The sequence below is a fragment of the Gekko japonicus genome, unplaced genomic scaffold (genome assembly GCF_001447785.1).
Source record: "Gekko japonicus isolate JY-2015 unplaced genomic scaffold, Gekko_japonicus_V1.1 scaffold2345, whole genome shotgun sequence".
NCBI classification, from domain to species: Eukaryota; Metazoa; Chordata; class Lepidosauria; order Squamata; family Gekkonidae; genus Gekko; species Gekko japonicus.
Genome location: NW_015172077.1, coordinates 157,100 through 172,946, shown reverse-complemented (window position 1 = coordinate 172,946; position 15,847 = coordinate 157,100). Strand labels below are relative to the sequence as shown.

At 42.9% G+C, this 15,847-nt stretch overlaps 1 protein-coding gene across 1 annotated transcript in view; it reads left to right on the top strand.

Moving 5' to 3' along the window:
* Nucleotides 1–14,038, top strand: part of SMG1 (SMG1 phosphatidylinositol 3-kinase-related kinase) — a 109,929-nt gene extending 95,891 nt beyond the window's left edge. Inside the window, exons 54-63 of the mRNA XM_015420882.1 lie at nucleotides 497–966; nucleotides 2,544–2,681; nucleotides 3,093–3,245; nucleotides 4,650–4,829; nucleotides 5,316–5,543; nucleotides 8,988–9,199; nucleotides 9,566–9,672; nucleotides 10,193–10,372; nucleotides 10,460–10,566; nucleotides 11,527–14,038. Of these exons, the coding sequence (XP_015276368.1) occupies nucleotides 497–966; nucleotides 2,544–2,681; nucleotides 3,093–3,245; nucleotides 4,650–4,829; nucleotides 5,316–5,543; nucleotides 8,988–9,199; nucleotides 9,566–9,672; nucleotides 10,193–10,372; nucleotides 10,460–10,566; nucleotides 11,527–11,604 (1,853 nt within the window). The 3' untranslated portion in view covers nucleotides 11,605–14,038. The remainder of the gene's footprint in view (nucleotides 1–496; nucleotides 967–2,543; nucleotides 2,682–3,092; nucleotides 3,246–4,649; nucleotides 4,830–5,315; nucleotides 5,544–8,987; nucleotides 9,200–9,565; nucleotides 9,673–10,192; nucleotides 10,373–10,459; nucleotides 10,567–11,526) is intronic.
* The last annotated feature ends 1,809 nt before the right edge of the window (nucleotides 14,039–15,847 follow it).

Sequence of the window (15,847 nt, the reverse complement as noted above, 5' to 3'; positions counted from 1 at the left end):
GCAGGCTGTGGAAGGTCGGTAGTTCAGCAGTTCGAGACCCGGGGGCCGCATGACGGAGTGAGCTCCCATCTCTAGTTCCAGCTCCTGCCAACCCAGCAGTTCGAAAGCAAGAAATTGCAAGTAGATAAATAGTTACCACTTCAGTGGGAAGGTAACAGCGTTCCGTGCGCCTTGGTGTTTAGTTATGCCGGCCACATGACCACGGAAACGTCTTCGGACAGCGCTGGCTCTTTGGCTTGGAAACGGAGACGAGCACCGCTACCCTAGAGTCGGATTCGACTGGCTTTCAAGCAAGGGAACCTTTACCTTTACCTTAATATTTACACTGCAGGGTACCAGGAAGGAGTTGATACTTTTTCCTCCCACAAGATGCTATTGAGGTCATACTGTCGTATTGCACATATGTGTAGATTTGACAAACACTGGTGGGTAATGGTTTGGAAAGAAGTTTCATTTCACATCCTTGTGCTACTTTCGATTAATTTTCCTTTCAAAGGTATAAGTTCTATCGAAGAACAGAACACCGTGAATGGACCAGTGCAGATGGTCAACGTGAAAGCCTTGTACCGGAATTCCTGCTTTAGCGAGGACCAAATGGCCAAACCAATCAAAGCCTTCACAGCTGACTTTGTGCGACAGCTTTTAATCGGTCTCCCAAACCAAGCCCTGGGGCTCACTCTGTGCAGTTTCATCAGCGCTTTGGGCGTGGACATTATCGCTCAAGTTGAGGCCAAGGATTTTGGGGCTGAGAGCAAAGTGTCAGTGGATGATCTGTGTAAGAAAGCGGTGGAGCACAATATCCAGGCTGGCCGGTTTTCACAGCTGGTCATGAACAGAGCAACGGTGCTGGCCAGCTCCTATGACACTGCCTGGAAGAAGCACGACCTGGTCCGGAGACTTGAAACCAGTATTTCTTCTTGCAAGACCAGCCTTCAGAGGGTGCAGTTGCATATTGCCATGTTCCAGGTAATAGTTCTTTGAAGTCCCTGGCTTCTGTGCAAAGCATTACATGCTGCATGCACGCGCATCACCAAACATTTGTAGCCTGTGACTGCTGTTTTCAGTAACATTACATTCTGGATCTGCTCCTTAGGGAAGCCAGTATTATTAGTGTTAGTTTCTAAAGTGCCACGGGACTTTTGTTTTGCGACAGTAGGCTAATATGGTTGCCTTGCTGGAATCTCCTGGCAGATGCCATCCCCTGGGTTTGCACCTTGAGGGTGCTCTGGGCTTCATTGATTCCAGGTGGAAGTCTCCTACTGATCACTAGCATGCTTCGGATGCAGCTGTATCGCCATGTTGGTGGCACATAGGAAACATTAGTAGAATCATAGAACGTTAGAGTTGGAAGGGACCTTGCAGGTCCATCGAGTCCAACCCCCTGCACTCTGCAGGAGCATAGGCGAAAGATAGCCCTACAACATGCCCGAAAGATGGTCATCCAGCCACTGCTTGAAAACGTCCAGCAAAGGAGCATCCTCCACCTCCTGAGGCAGTCTGTTCCACTGCTCAACCACTCTTATAGTTAGGAAGTTTCTCCTGATATTTAGCCAGTAACCGACTCCCTTGTAATTTCCACCCATTAGATCTAGTCTTGCAATCCAGAGCAAGAGAGAATAGATCCACTCCATCTTCTACATGACAGCCCTTCAGATACTTGAAGTCAGCAATCATGTCCCCTCTAGGGCTTCTCTTTCCCAGGCTAAACATACCCAACTCTTTCAGCCTTTCCTCATAAGACTTTGATTCCAACCCTCTCACCATCCTGGTTGCCCCCTTCTGGACACGCTCCAGCTTGTCAACATCCTTCCTTATTAGTGTGCAGTTCAGTTGTGTGCAGCCCAGTAAGATAAACCTTTACTTTTTTTTTGCTACTTTGAACAGCACAGGGGAAGATGGGGTGCACCAAATTCAATTATTCGAAGAGTTTAAAATGATAGTAGAACTTTTTTTTTTAAATTCCCCCCTCCATCCCATGTCAGCCTGGCCAGACCTTAAGAGCCTCACACCAAGGTTTTTGATCTTTTCCCTCCTTTAAGGGAAGGTCTGTGTGTGCCAGGGCAGGAGTGTTTTCTTTAGCAGCCCTGTCCTTCTGGAAGACGCTAAAGATGGCTTCTTCTCTCACGCCGTTTCCGTAGCACTGTAAAGCTGGAGGAAAGCTTTTTATTTTATTTTATTCTTATTTTATTTTTATTTTATTCATATTTAATCTATTATTTTGCTTGTTTTGTTGAGAACCGCTTTGAGCAACTAAGAAAAGGGCTATAAAAATACAGCAACTAAATAACGAGATGTGTCTCTGCATTCTAGAAGAGATCTTGTAACAGGTAGAACATATGTCTGTTATCAGACCCGCGCTGATCAGGGTTCCTTACATGCCGTAAATGTTCATAATCCCCTCGGAAACTGTTGGATCCTTCAAAACTGATTTTTTAAAAAAAAAATTAGCCATATACAATTTTTAAGGTTATGACCCATTGAATTGCTCATACTGTTAATTTCCGTGGCAACTAAAATGTATTTCCTCCCCCCCCAAAAAAAAGTGGCAGCATGAAGATCTCCTCATCAGTCGCCCCCAAGCCATGACAGTTACGCCTCCACCTCGTTCTGCAATTTTAGCAAATATGAAAAAGAAACTTCACACTCTTGGCCAGATTGAAGCTTCAATTGCAGCCGTTCAGGTACATCTCTTCCTCTCATGTGATGGAATAATGTTGATTTGACTCTTCAGTAAAAGCATCCTAAGAAAAAGTGCAGCTAGAATAAATGGTTCTCCTGACTTAAAAATCTTGGTTCACCTGTTGATGGCCAGAGTAGTGTGAGCAGTTCTATTTAGAAAAGGAATTTAATGATTCCTGAATCATTTTAAACCCCAGGTTAGGATGTGGATGTTACCAAGGTGATTGAGCACTGTGACTAGTATCCAGTCGGCAAAGTTAGTTTGAATTGTCATATCTTCAACGTCATAATTTCCCAGTTACTAGTAGCAGATAACCAGGAAATCAGACCATGCAACAGCAGCCCCCAGAGTATGCTAAGCAAAACTGATAAGACTAGGACATCTTGATTTTTCATCTTGTTTCCTGTCTCAGGAAAAGCTGGCAGCCCTCGAAGCCAGTATCGAGCAGCGTTTAAAATGGGCTGGTGGCGCCAACCCAGCACTAGCACCAGTCCTCCAAGATTTTGATGCCACGATAGCGGAAAGAAGAAACCTCGTCCTTAAGGAAAGTCAAAGAGCCAACCAGGTACTGTGAGGGATGTGACTTGCTGCACTCTGATTTCAGTAACGTTAATACTACATGTTAAGAAAGAAAGTGGTCGATCCAGCGGCTTGTTTCCACTCATACAGTCCTGAAGACTTTTCTTTTTCAGAATTGCCTTGATCTTCCCCCCCTGCTGCAGCCCCCTGAACTATCAGAATCTCCGGAACACTATAGGAGAAGGCGTAGGGATCTGCCGGGGGTGGGTGAGGTTGAATTGGCAGAAATCAGCGCCCACCTCTTCTGAAAACTTAAGAATCTTTCAATCTTTGGGCATACAGGCCACTTGTCTAGCAAAAACTTAGCTAGATTTCAGAATTGTATTTGTCCTATCCGTGGAGGTATTTTGTACTGAAATAATCCCGAATGTGTGGAGATGATTGAATACAGAGTTGGGTACTCTAAGAATTTGTACCTATTTTCAGTTCCTTTTGTGGGTCACAAATTGCTGTCCTTTAACCACATCTGGTTGTCATTGTTCACCTAAAGTTACTTAGGCCCTGGTCTTATCTTGCGGCTCTGATTTCAATTTCCAGACAGTACAAGAATTAACAGGTTCTTGAGAGGAGAAAAAAAATGTCTGAAGAATGTGCTTCAAATATTGTCGTAGCAGACTGGGAAAGTGATAAATTCCCATCTCCTTGGCAATGAAATAAATTTAGGATCGTGTGAGGATGAGCAATATAGTCCATTGTGCCTGGCAGGAAAATTTGGTTCTGCACATAAGTAACATTTCTGAGTCTCCCCCATCGTGTCCTTAAGGTGCTTCAACTCACTGGATTGTAATATGCAGAACTGTTCCAGACTCCTAATTTTAAATGGCCTAAATTTCATACCAAACTCTTACCTGGCAACAATGGGAAGCAGACTGTGAAACAGCTAACCCATTTCCAGGTACCATTTTTTTTAACTCCAAAAGACAAACGGAAGTCCCAGGTAGCTCCTGATAATACATGTTTTGGAATTACCTCTGTCCATACCTGTTTCTCTCCACCCTTTCTTGGGAAAAGGTGGGTGATGCTACCAATAATCCACGTTAGCAATTTGAACACTTCTGAAATTTTGTACATTGAGTCGCAGCAGTACCACTTGGGGTCAGATCTGAAAACTGAAAATGGAAAGAAATGATAGCCATTAAATGAAGCCGCATTCTGCATCCTCTGTGCATTTTATCAGAAAGAAACATAAGGTTTAAGTTGTAAGTGTGTCTGTTGTGGGGAGGGGAAGGGAAAGGAGTTTGTGAGCTGCTCTGAGACACCTTTGGGTAGTGAAGAGCGGGGGGTATAAATCCAATCTCTTCTTCTTCTCCTTCTCCTTCTTCTAAGTGCACGTGTCTTCTCAGATGTCATGTGAGCTTCTTTCTTCTCCCCCTCCCCCCCGGTCTTGCAGGTTACTTTCCTCTGTAGCAACATCATTCATTTCGAAAGCTTGCGTACCAGAACGGCAGAAGCCTTAAACTTAGATGCTGCCTTGTTTGAACTTGTGAAACGTTGCCAACAAATGTGTTCGTTTGCATCGCAGTTTAACAGCTCAGTGTCAGAACTGGAGCTTTGTTTACTTCACAGAGTGGTAAGTGGGGGAGGGGAGGGGGAAACAGAAGTGGGATAAGGACAATTCAGATGTTAGGATCCAAAGGTTTAGCTTGTTAGTCGCTTGCCTGACTCCCTTTTCTGCCTGTTGAGCACTCTAGGGTGCTGCAATTGGAACATGTCCATTCAGGCATTGTGCCAAACCATAATAAAGTTAGGCCATAATAAAGTTTGGCATGAGGCCTGGGTTGAGCTATTGCCAGTTAGTTATAATGCACAGTTTAAAATACGTTGATTTAAATATGCTGGTTTTAAATATGTTGATTTAGGTAGCCACATGTATGTCTTGCCCTTCCTTCTGAAAACCCAGGGTGGTGGCATAAAATGGTTGTCCCTTCACAAGAACCCTGATGTTAGCTTGAGAGGTGGTCACTGGTTCAGAGCTACTGAGCTTCATGGCTGGCTTCACTTTTGCAGATGAGTTCCAACAGCTGACTAGTGTGTCTGAAACATTCTTTTCCTTCAGGGCACCAACCTCGAGCATCCCATCGGTAGCTCTGAATGGCTTCTCTTGGCTCATAAGCAGTTAACACAGGACATGGCTACCCAGAGAACTGTGCAGACTGAGAGAGAGCAGCAGATAGAAACTGCGTGTGAAACAATTCAGAACCTGGTCGATAGTATTAAAACTGTGCTCACTGGCCACAACAGACAACTTGGAGATGTCAAACATCTGCTTAAAGCCATGGCAAAGGTAATGATACTGGAAATATTCATGTGGATAGGAATAGAAGATTGATATCAGAAGTTTATAAAGAACGATGTAGTTGCACTGGCACCTGTCAGTTTTCTCAAGCGTGGTCATCACATGTTAATTTGAGAATGGCTGTTGGTATTGTTAGGGAGTCGTTTTAGCTTCTGTTGGAGGAGCCACTGCAAGGCTCGTCCCTGAACTCCAATGTCGGCGAGGTGGTGGGTCAGTAGCTGATAGTCAACCATATTGAACGCGGCCGACAGATTTAACAACAGCAGCACTGCCGATCCACCCCATCCAGGTGCCTCTGGAGGTCGTCTGTGAGGGCGACCAGTGCTGTTTCCGTCCTGTGGCCCGGCAGAAGACGGACTGGAAGGGATCTAATCCGGAAGCGTCATCTAAAAAGCCCTGTAGCTGCATTGCCACTGCCCTCTCTATTATCTTGCCCAAATAGGGCAAGTTGGAAACCGGCCGATAGTTGGCCAATTCGGCCGGATCCAGTCATGGCTTTTTCAAGAGAGGGCGCACCACTTAACCACTACACCAGACTGGCTCTCTAGAGCCATCTTTCTGCCAGGTTAAATACCGCAGAAGCCATGTTGTTGCTCAAGACCAAGGTATATGGTTAAGAAGTCCATGTGACTTCTCTGATCAAGTTCTTTTTTAATGACTCTCCCTAAATTTATAAGTAGTTTACTGTCTCATTGCTCCCCTCGGCGGATCTTCAGAGAGCTGACTCCATAGAGTTCTTGAGCATGGGTCACTCAAAACCTCTACGATTGGAGCGGGGGAATCTGTGCAGTTCATCAGTATGTGGAGTACCAGATGGCTGCACTGTTGCACTGATTTGAAGGAATGGAATAGTGGAACAATAAGCTGAATATGATGGTTATGGATAAATGTTTACTTTTCCTTATCCGTAATTTACATTCTTCCAATAGTTGTCGAGTTTGATATAGTCTATTTAGATTTCTTCTAATCGAGGAAGTCAAACAAGGTTGGATTTTGGCTCCTTACCTATTTAATTTATTTATGAACGACCTAGCTCCTACTTCGTGAGTGATAGACGGACATTTCCCTAAACTTGGTTCTCATGCCGACTCTTTATTACTATATGTGGATGATGCAGTAGTGTTATCCCATTCCCAGAAGGGTCTCCTACTTGCTTTTGTATCTTACTGTGAGACAAACCTTTTATCTGTTAATTTTAAGAAATCAAAAATTACAGTGTCCTCAAGATCCTGGAGACGTTTTAATTGGTGCATCAAAGGTTAACAATATTGAACAAGTTAAATATTGTAAATATTTGGGTGTGCTCTTTCAGTATAATAACAGTTGGATAGCACAGCGGAAACAAGTAATACACTTGGCCAAATGTAGCTTGTCCACAATCACAAGATTCTTTTATGTAAAGGGTAGCCAATTTGTGCCTGCAGCTATTCGTGTTTCAATACTAAATCAGCATCTCAAATACTTTATGGGATTCCCATTTGGATTACCGCTTTCAATCAACATGTTGAGCAAATCCAGGCAATGTATTTTGGGGATCCCAAACTGTAAACTATGGAGCCATGTGCTTGGAGACAGGGCAGTGCCTCCTAGAGACTCACTAGAGCTTAGCTCTTAACCTTGACATTTTGGTTACGCCTTCACTATAGGACAGAATCTACAAGTTATGTCTGTTTTATGCTGTCTGATTCTTTTTCATCTAATTGGTCACACTTAATTTTGCAGAAAATACAGTCTGTAGGCATCCCTTTTAATTCTCTTCTTACGTTAGAAAAATCCCAAGTTTTTAGATCTTTGAAACAGAGACTTCTGCAAGCAGGTCATGCTCCCCTTTGGAGTTTGGTATCACACCCATGGGGTTCTAGCAGCCTACTTTTCACACCTTACATCCCCTCAATTACATCGAGCTTTTATGCTCGCATGATTCCATGTCCTCTCGTCAGCGGTTCTCTTTGGGAGATTTGCAAATGTCCCCTATCATGAAAGACTCTGCTTCTGTAGAGGTAGAAAGCAGGAAACGGTTGCCCATATATTGCCCAGCGGCCCGAAAGCGATTAACATCATGCGAGTAGGCAAATGGGTACCCACCCTTAGAAGGGTGGGGGGCACCTGCCTCTGTAACAAAAAGAGGTTTGTGGTGGCCACAGCTGCGTTCGGCGAGAAACATCAATGGCGGCGGCGGCGGCGAAGCCGAGATGGCACTCGGCAAGAAGAACATCGGTCGAGCGATCCCTGGCGGCGGAAGATTGCGGTGGAGACTGCCGTCGGCGTCTGATGACGTGGACTGTAAAGCGCGGCGGAGCCAGCTAGGACAGAGCCGAGGCTGAGCAGACGCGAGGACAGGCGCCGGGTAGACGGTCCCACCAAAAGGAAAGAAGCAGCCAACCAGTGGAGAAAAATCGCCGGAGAAAAAGAGAGCCGCCGAAAAGAGGGAGAGCTGCCAAGCAGCCAGAAGAACGCAGCGGACCTATCACAGGGTGCTGGTAGGGAATCCCCACCCCTTCGGTATGTGGCCTTAGATAGGGCTAACAAGTTCGTAAGAACGCCCCTGTAAACCGCTCTGAGACCCGTTAGGGGTTATGGGCGGTATATAAGTCCCATGTAAATAAATAAATAATAAATAAATAAATTTCTGTGTTAAAGTGTGGGATTTTTTAATTAGTCCCCTCTTGCATAATTTCCATGGCTATTCTGATGAGAGGCTTGTTTTCCTTTGTTTAACAGACCAGCATCCCTGTCTTGCCTATTCAGTAGCAAGGTATCTTCTAATTGTTATGAGAATTAGGGAGCATAAGGTTAAATCTTTTGACGGATACTAAGATACACCCACTATAGTTAAGTATGATTGTGATTGATTGTTTTACTTATATTCTCATATTTTACTATTTAGATAATAGGGAAACATCAATAATTTGAAGTATAACATAAAAATGATCCTTGCTACTCTAGATTTTAGGTTGTATCCCTTTCTCTTTACCTTGTAGGTTGTAGTGTAAAATGCAATAAAAATGTTATATAGATATAAAATCTTTTGACAGATGATTCCTTTTTCTTTATGTTAAAACTGCTTTTTCTGTTGTTTATGCTTGTATCCTATGCCAATAAAGGGACTGACTGAATAGTGGAAGCTGTGTGTCGGTACAAAGTCACATTGGGATTCTTCTAATATAAGAAGAGAATCAAAAGGGATGCCTATAAGACTGTATTTTCTACAAAATTAACCATTGGGCTTGGAAAGGGTTTTTGGACTGATCCTGCCTTGAGCAGGGGGTTGGACTAGATGGCCTTTATGACTGCTTCCAGCTCTGTGTTTCTATTCTATGACTTTTCTAGCTGTTTCCATTCTTCCGAGCAAATATGCTTTTCAGTTTTTGATAGCCATTCCAAAAGATTCAAACTGTCATGGGTCTCTAATGCCTAGTTATTTCATTCCAGGATGAAGAAGCAGCTCTGGCTGATGGAGAAGATGTTCCTTATGAGAACAGTGTTAGGCAGTTCTTGGGTGAATATAAACTATGGCAAGACAATATTCAGACAGTTCTGTTCACGTTAGTTCAGGCTATGGGCCAGGTTCGCAGCCAGGAACATATTGAAATGCTGCAGGAAATCACTCCCACCCTGAAAGAGCTGAGAACACAGAGTCAAAGGTAAGTTTGCAGGCATAACTGTATGGTCTTGTTCTCTTGGATGTCTGCTTTCTGTCAGAGTCAGAACTTTTGACACATTCTCGTTTTCAGATGGAGAGAAGTGAGCCGAACCCTGTAAGACAAATTAGGTTCAGCATCCTGTAGGACAAACATTTTGAACCTGTGCAGGCAGGGTGGCTTTGATGATAAGGAGAATTTTGCTGCACATCAGATTAAAATGTGTGGCAAAATGGTCTCTACCTGCCTTTGGACTTAAAGTGTACTAAAATATTCTTAACAGACTTGACATGTTTTTTAAATACAGGTGTTTGTACTGGATTTCCTATTTGCAGTTTATAAAATTGATTTGTTTCCTTGTATTCCTAGTGTCTACAATAATCTAGTGAGTTTTGCATCGCCCTTAGTCACAGATACACCAAACGAATGCTCAAGTCCAACATCTGCTGCTACTTGTCAACCAACATTTGCTGCAGGTGAAATATGGTTTATACTTAATCTGAGATTTCTCTTGGAATATATATTCAGAAGTAGTCCTCATGCTCCTGGTCCAACTCCTTCCATGCCTGTGAAAAATGTGTTGAGTATGTGAGAATTTTAAAAAACCACCATAAGAGTTGGCATGAAGATTATGATTGGATTAAGTGAGGGTGGGAGAAGCAGAACTCAGGCAAGGGGGGTGACGGATAATTTCCCCCGTCTTAGCATTAATTTTCAGAAGCATATTGGAGAGAACTAAAACTATCTCAGTCCAGTTTATATCATGGAATTCAGTTGCTTCACATAAGAGGAAAAAAATGTGCCCCTTACCTTTTTCCTGGGGAAAATCCTGTGCATTGTTTTTATGAAGCACTTTTGACACGTTCTAACTCCATGTAAATGTTTTAATTTTTATTTTGTTCTGAAACAACACTGAATATGCTTCCTTGTCCTCAATTTATAAGTAAACTTCAGTTCCCCTTTAATGGCATTCTCAATATCTTTATGTCTCGGTAGCGGTTCGTAGCAATACGGGGCAGAAAACTCAGCCAGAGGTCATGTCACAGAACACAAGAAAGCTAGTTCAGAAAACTCTTGCGCCGTCAGCAGACACTCCTCCAGGCACAATCGCAGGAACTGCTAAGAGTGTTGTGTCTAGTCCTAAAAAGGCCATCAGGGATCCTAAAACAGGAAAAGGTAAGCCGTAGGATGAAAGCACATGGCGTACTTCCCTTTGTAACGAGCAACGCATCTAATGGATTTCAATGGATTTTCTTTTTTAAGCTGTGCAAGAACGGAATTCGTATGCAGTAAGTGTGTGGAAACGTGTCAAAGCCAAGTTAGAGGGTCGGGATTTGGATCCCAACAGGAGAATGTCTGTTGCTGAACAGGTAATTAATTCCATGAGCAAAACCACTTTCTTCTTGAATTCTGCCAAAGTAACATCTTTGTAACTTTAGGTAATGGTTTACCATTTCAGTGTAGGACAGTGAATGTTTGTGCTCTCCTGTGATGCTGGGTCTTCCATGGGAAAAGGGCTGGGTTTTTCTTCTGTGAAGTATCTCCCCCCTACATATCTTTTCTGTCTGGACCTGTTGCCTCCTTTCTGCTTAGGTCACACCACTTTTCTAGTATAAACATGTCTCAATGACCATAATAAAATTAAAAACATACAGTGTGAGTACTTGTTTCAGACTTTCATAGATTAAAATTTTGATGGACTTCAAAAATCAGTATTGAGCATCTTATTTTTATGTGGAAGTCAGTCCCCAGAGGCTCACTTCTGCCTGGAATCACAGTCTTGGGACTGTAGAATTCAGTGACCCTTACTCCTACAGGTTTTTCTACATTTTTTTTAAACATCACCAGTTCAGTAAGTTGTAGACATACCAAGCTTTATTTAGCTGCTCTTCTGTTGAAGGGATTTTGGTGGATCAGTGAATTCCCCCCATGACTACCTTTGCTCCAGTTAATAAATATGAAACAAATTAATAACATTCATCCCTTTACCCTTCCCTTAAGCAATCCCAGCATGGCAGCCAATAGTTCTGACAACAAGTTATTAAGTAATCTTTTACTTTTTAATACTTTACAGTTTTGTTGCAATAAACTCTCATTGCTGGGCCAGCCAACTACGCACGCATGAAGTCTGCTCCAGATGGGTTGCTCATGCCCAGCATTTGACATGAGGGTCCTATAAATTTAGTTCAGTTTGTGTGCCAGTTCTAATTTCTCATTCAGTTAACACTGATTTCCCTAAGTGATGCTTGACAGATTTGCTGCCAGAGTTTTGAATGCAGTTAGAAAGTCAGTCTGCAGCACTAACTGTTTTTTAACTTGCCATTTCATAGGTTGACTATGTGATTAAGGAAGCAACTAATCTAGATAACTTGGCTCAGCTGTATGAAGGTTGGACAGCCTGGGTATGAACAGGAAGATAGCAGGTCGGTCTGGTTCAGCGAGGTCAGACATCCAGCAGAATCAACTCAGCCTCAGGCATCCATAGCAGCACCACAGTCGGCTGGTGATGCATTTCTGGGGCTTAATGTGAGGAAACCTAGGCAATCTCGGTGCACTGGGAAAGTGAGTCCTGCAGAGTAGCTGCACCTCAGGGATACGCTAAACAAAATGGCCTGGAACCCCCCCAGGGTCAAGGGTGAAAGTTCACCGCCTGAACAACACGGCTGTCTTTCTGCTACAGAAGAACTGCAAATCGTGTCGCGTTGGGGGGAAATAGCTGCAGAAAGAAATTGGGAATGCTACAGACCGCAGAGTGATTTGGAACCCAGTTCCACCTGAACCTGTGAACAATCCAGGAAATACCGAACCCGAAACAGGAAAAAAAGGGGGCCGTGAAGAAATCACAGCACAGGAAGAATTAAGAGATTCAGATTCTTGAGTTACTCTTGTTGCTCGGCAACGGTGCTGGTTGAGTTGACCAGGTAGTACAAAAAAGAAGGGGAAAAAAGCTACATGATATGAACTTCAGAAATGGACTGAAATACAAAGAGCTGATACAAAGAGCTGTACATCAGCTATATAAGTATATTGGAAGAACCTCTAAGAAGAAGAGAGCCTTTGTGTCTTTTTTTTCCTTTTAGTTCTTTCCCACTTCTGGTTTATTCTTGTAGTTTAGGTGTATTTCCAGAACCGATTTTATTTCAATCCTTGTATTTCACTGTTCAGGCGAATTAACCTTTTTTGGGATGGGTGGGTGGAGGGAGGCAAGTCAGTTTTCCAAAAAGCACAGAAAATGCTGATTACTAAGTGATTTATCTTTTTTGAGTGATCAAATGCAAACTGTTGGGGTATTTTATTTTAAGGTCGTTTTTGTGATTTTATCATGTACAGTTTCCCCAAATTCACTGTGCATTTCAAAGTTAATCTACCAGGCATTTGATTTCATGTGAAACGTCCTTCTGCTTGCAGTATACACTCCTTTGTAATTCAGACCTTTCTTTCCAAAGCTCATTCTCCTGTGATTGCTGTAGTTTCTTTTGTAAACATAGCAAATCCAATGTAACCTTTACCTTTTGAAAAAAAGAGAAACCAGGATAGAGTTTCCAAGTAGAGTTTTACATTGTTGCTGAAACAAAATCAATAAAGTGAAGTTCTAGAGGAGGTAGTTTTATGCTGTTTAATTCACTTCAGATTTTGGTTTACACTTGTAAATGTACCTTTTCAGTTCAATCTGGGTTTTTTTAAAGAGAATGCATAAAGCTAAGAAAGGACTGTCTTTTTCTTTTCCCATGCTCTGGTGAAATAGTATCTGTGTGGTTATTTTTTTTCATATGATTCCCATTAGGTAGTGCTTACTTACCCATTCATAGTGAATTACTCAATGTCGTTTCCTAAATCTACCTTGCACTTTTGAACTGTGGGTGTGAAAGAGAAGTTGCTGTTTGAATGGCACTTTAAACCAGTCTTCAGTGTTTCACCTGCCTGCTTTAAAAAAACAAACAGTAATTTACGAGCTTGTACTGGATTTGCCCTAGGATAGTACAGCTTGTTCCTGAAAGAACCTTTTGCCATAATTTTCACTTGTTGGAGGTGGTGTTAGGGTAGATGCCGCTTGATTGTGAAGTCGAAGGTCAAATTTGTGGGGCTGGCAGCAGCCCACCTCCAGCTCATTTGCTGTGAAAGTCACTGGATGTGGACAATATCAGGACTCACATCATTTCCTATTAATCTCTTTTGCAATTAAAAAAAATGCTCAAATAGCTATTAAAGTAATTTCCAGTAATGCAGCCTATTTACCTGAGACAGCCTTTGCTCAGAAGAATGGCAATCGAATACATAATGACCTAGCAAAAGGAACCAGAAAGAAATTCCAGTGTTTAGAACACAGAAGGAGCCATTTTGCTTTCTTGAGATATCTTATGCAGAGGAGACTTGATAACTGTTAATCATCTTCCATGTAGCTATGCCACGCTCTCCTTTCTGTTACCCAGCTTAGATGCATTACGTACCCCATGTACAGAAATGTACTAAAGCTTGTGAGTTTTAATACCAGGGCTCTTGAGCCTTTGCCATGTATTTCAAGAGAGGGAGACGCTTCTTGGGTCCCCCCCTTTTTTTTTTAGTAAAAATTGAGCTAAGGCAAAATTCACAGTTTAGTGCACTTTGGGTTTTGCGTGTCCCCCCCCCCCCCCGGTATGAACCATCATTAACAAGCATTCTGTATCAGTATGATTGGAATAAGATTGTTCCATGTTTCTGTTTCTTGGAAGCTGGGATGAGGGCAGGCTACTACACCTGTGATTAATGTATTATTATAATATCACTTCTCTCCAGAAATAAAATGTGTATGGAGGTTGGGGGTCTTTACTGCATAATGTAATAAAGCTTAAAATTCAACTTGTATTCATAATGTCTGTGTGCAACATTCATTTCTTCCAACTGCAGAACTAAAGGCAGAATACTTTACCATTAGATCTCATGTGCAAGTGGGCAATTAAGGGCATAATAACAAAATAGGAGACACTAATTGGGGGCAGGGACCTGCTCCAGTAAAGAGTATCTATTTGTACTGCTGGTCCTTTGGATAAAAGGTGACAGGGAGTGTCTGTCCCAATGTGCAATTTTTAAAAAGAGGGAAAGCATGAAACCTGCCTTAGATTGAATCAGACCCTTGATTGAATCAGGTACACTACAGAATCACTACAGTAGCTCTCTAGGGTTTCTGGCAGTAGCCTTCCACAGCAACTACAACCTTAGTCTTTTCAACTGGAGGTGCAGAGGACTGAACCTGGACCTTCTGCATGCAGAACAGAACTTTTGTCATTTGGCAACTGTCCCTGCCCAATTGGCACAGCGATTAAACATTTTAAGGAGAGGATCATGCATGAAATAAATTTGAAGCAGCTAGTTCACATATTTTAATTAAATAACCACCCAGTAGGTATTAGTGTTTTCAGTGGTGTGATTGAATGAATTCTGTCTGCTACTCAAGCCAATGCAGGCCCCGTTCTGGCAGAGTAAATTGAGAGAATATGTAAAGAATAACATTTAGTAATGTGGAGTACCTTTCAGCAAGTGAACATTTGTACATGGCATTTTTATCCTCCCCCTTCCTTGCTGTGATTCTCCTTTCTGTGTTATCTTCACTGATAAACCCTGTTAGCTATGTTGTTAACCTGCAAGGCTGGCCCTAGGTTACCCACCAAGTTTCACTGCAGAATGGAAATTATAACCTAGTCTGATGCCACAACATTTCAGGACAGCATCCCAGTTTTCATTCATGAAATGCTGCAGGGCATGTTGTGAGGAAAGCTTCCTGTATGGAGCCGCAGCCCTAAGAGAGAGACACCTGTCAGCAAGGAAGGGGGCCAAGGATAACACTGGCTTTCTTCACAGGAAGCATAAAACAAATCCACGTTTTGAATATTGAAAGTCCTCTTGCAATGCAAAGTCCTAATGCAACCGAATGGTTGCAAGAAAGGGTCCATGCTAGGAGTGCCAGTGTCCAGGTGGGGGCTGGAGTTCTCTTGGCCTTACAATTTCTGGGGTCCACTCCCAAGGCATCGCATCCCTGTGGAGTTTCTCCCCCCATCCCTTCCCTGAACTGCATCCTCTCCAGCTTTTGCCTAGAAATCCCCTGGAATGTTTCAACCTGGAAGTAGGTCCCAGTTACTTATCTCCACTTTCATGGGGAGAGAACAAGATGGGTAGCCGTGTTAGTCCGTAGCGGCTTCCTGCTGTGAAGAACTTGGCCGCCAGTGTGGGACGTCGCCCATCTTGGATTTTATGTAAATTATCAAAGCACCAAATTTTTATGTTAAGATATAGTGTTTTTATTATGCTGTTGTTTGGTATGCATATTTTAACTTTGGCATGGCCCTTTGTTAGCCGCCCCGAGCTGTATATTGGATGGGGTGGGATATAAATTCCAAAAATAAATAAAATTAAAAGAGCAAGAGTCCAGGAGCACCTGAAAGACTAACCACATATGTGGCAGGGGAGGAGCTTTCCCGAGTCTGAAGAAGTGAGCAGAGACTCACGAAAGCTCTCGCCCTGCCACATACTTTGTTGGTCTTTCCGGTGCTCCTGGACTCTTGCTGTTATTTCCCCCCTTGGTCTTTCTTTCCAGCGGCAGCTCCTCTTCTCCTATCTCCTCCCTTTTATCCTTGCAGCGACCGGGGGAGGTGTGTGGAGCTGAGAGAGTGATGGGGC